The sequence below is a fragment of the Macrobrachium nipponense genome, chromosome 10 (assembly GCF_015104395.2).
Source record: "Macrobrachium nipponense isolate FS-2020 chromosome 10, ASM1510439v2, whole genome shotgun sequence".
Classification (NCBI taxonomy): Eukaryota; Metazoa; Arthropoda; class Malacostraca; order Decapoda; family Palaemonidae; genus Macrobrachium; species Macrobrachium nipponense.
In genome coordinates, this window is record NC_087204.1 from 109,113,558 (window position 1) to 109,116,057 (window position 2,500).

At 36.4% G+C, this 2,500-nt stretch overlaps 1 protein-coding gene across 2 annotated transcripts in view; it reads left to right on the forward strand.

The window, feature by feature from the left end:
* Positions 1 to 762, forward strand: part of LOC135223891 (larval cuticle protein 9-like) — a 3,270-nt gene extending 2,508 nt beyond the window's left edge. Inside the window, exon 3 of one of the 2 annotated variants that reach the window (XM_064262808.1) lies at positions 337 to 762. In XM_064262808.1, the coding sequence (XP_064118878.1) occupies positions 337 to 702 (366 nt within the window). In that variant the 3' untranslated portion in view covers positions 703 to 762. The remainder of the gene's footprint in view (positions 1 to 336) is intronic. The other variant, XM_064262809.1, reaches the window with a different exon arrangement.
* Positions 763 to 2,500: the final 1,738 nt, after the last annotated feature.

Genomic DNA, 2,500 nt, shown 5'->3' on the forward strand with positions numbered 1-2,500 from the left:
TATCTAACTAGTGGAACTGCGCATAATAGGTGTAGTTGGAGCGTTTAATTGTTTCATTAATTTCTGTGGTCATTTTACTATTTTTTCCCGGCGTGTGTTACTCCAAGAGTAATGTTTTCTCTAATTTGAAAATGTCGTTGAATCAGTTTTTTCATTAGCAATTCTTTCTCTCATTATCATTTTTTTTTTTCATTTATATAAAGAGAAATTGGCTACTGAAAAAATGGAATTTATAAATAGCAAGGTCCTATCTGTATGTTTACATATTTAGAAAAAAATCTTGAAATGGGCCATTTACAAGACAAAACTGATAAATACAAATCAATTCGCATTCAGAAGGGGATGCCATTCGACTTCGCCTACGACGTCAAGGACAGCTACAAGGGCGTCGACTTCGGCCACAACTCCAACTCCGACGGGAAGGTCGTGACCGGCGAATACCGAGTCGTCCTCCCCGACGGTCGCACTCAGATCGTCACTTACACCGCCGACCACTACAACGGATACCAGGCCGAGGTCAGGTACGAGGGCGAAGCCCAGTACCCTGAACCCAAGCCCTATGCCCCTTCTCCATCCTACGGTGCCCCTAAACCCACTTATGGGGCTCCAGAACCCACGTACGAAGAACCTGACCCAGTCTATGGAACCCCAGCTCCTACTTACGAGGAACCTAAGGCTCTCTATGGCGCACCAGATCACTAATAATATGTCTTAAATTATTTTTCTTATTTATCTTAAGTAAATAAAATGCAATGCAAATCATTTATTTGTTTTCAATGATCCCGACTCAAGCATAATTTCCTCTTCAAAAACACAAACTACAAGTCTGCAAATTACGGAAATTTGCAAGAATGTGAAATTCGAGCCTTAACATATCACTAAAATGTGAGGTTACTTTAGCAGAGCAAAAGTCAATGGGGAAAAACTGTATGGGTAAATGACCTTCCTTTATTGTTAGAGTTTCAGCTGTAACAGTTTTTTTTTTTTTTTTTTTTTTTTTTTTGAGGTTTGGGTAAGGGGGGATTTGATGGAGGGAGGTTGGGAGGGGGAAGAGTAGGTTTGAGGTTGGGGACAGTCGTTCTTTGAGGTTTGGGAAGGGGGTAGGTATGAGGTTGGGGAGTTGGACTCTTTAGTTGAATTACTTGGATTGTCGCGAAAATCATTCAAATTGTGGTGTTTGTCATTTGTTATTACAATGACAAGAAATTCAGCGTTCATTTCAATTCAATTTCTGATGGTAGCGGGAAAAAAAAAATCTAATCCAGCAAGCATAACTTGACAGCGACGCCAGCCACGTAAATTAGAAGAAATGATCAGATATTAGGGAAATTTTAAGCCTCATTCCCAAGGAAGTGAATATTTCAAGTACCACTGAATCACAGTATAATTAATATCAAAATCGTATTCACATACGAATCAAAGAAGAGAACATTTTAGTGTATTATACAGAGAAATGAAACTCCGTACTTTGCCTGCCAATTTATCTTCATATTGTCATTACTTCTATTTATTTCTTAACAAAGGTTCTCTGATACTTTGACTTACGGGGTGAGTTTACATTCTCTTCATTACCTTTGACAATATCCAATTACATATAACCTAAGGTGATTACACTGACATTATTTCATTTCTCAATTTGGTAACATAAGAACCCTACACTGTCACAAGAGACCTAGCCCATGACCCCTATTTCGATGACCTTTGTTGCAAAATGCAATCGCTAACTGAAAATGCAATCTTACGCAGACATAGGAAAAGGAAGAGAGCATTAGGTGTAATTGTCTTGTGGGGAATTTGAGAATCAAGGATGCATTTAATTAAGTGTTCTTTGTTTTTATGTCGATAAATTATATTAAAGGATTTGAATGTAGGAGATCAGCGTATAGGTATGTAGGTAGGGAAGACGAGGTATACATACACATATTCACACATACGCACACTAAATACTGTATTATATATATATATAAGTAAATATACATACATACATACATATACATATACATATATAAAGTGTACTTTTATTTACATATATCCCCCTCTTGACCTTCCGCCTCTAATTCAAATGTTTCCATTAATGGACTGATTGCATTTTTTATCTTATTTGGATTACAAACATCACATATATCACCTATTATTAAAACGCTTCAGATACGATGCATCTTACCTGCCAAGTCTAAGATAAGTCATGAATATGATATGTTCTTAGTTTATTAGTTGCGTTTTACGTTAGTTGACATCCTAAAAGGGAAAATATTTTATTTCCATCATTAATCATTTACTATACTCTCCCGTGAATCTAAATCTTTTTGAAACAAAACTTGAATCTCTGAAACAAAACTTGAAATCTTATATTACGTATGTTTCCGTTCCTCCCTATTGGAGTCCAGAGCAGCATTTAAAATTTAGATATTTTTATTTAGCTATATAGCATTGCCCTATATTCACTACTCTTGTCACGGTCTTGTTAAACAAAATTGTCGTTGCTGCAAACCTTTCAGAT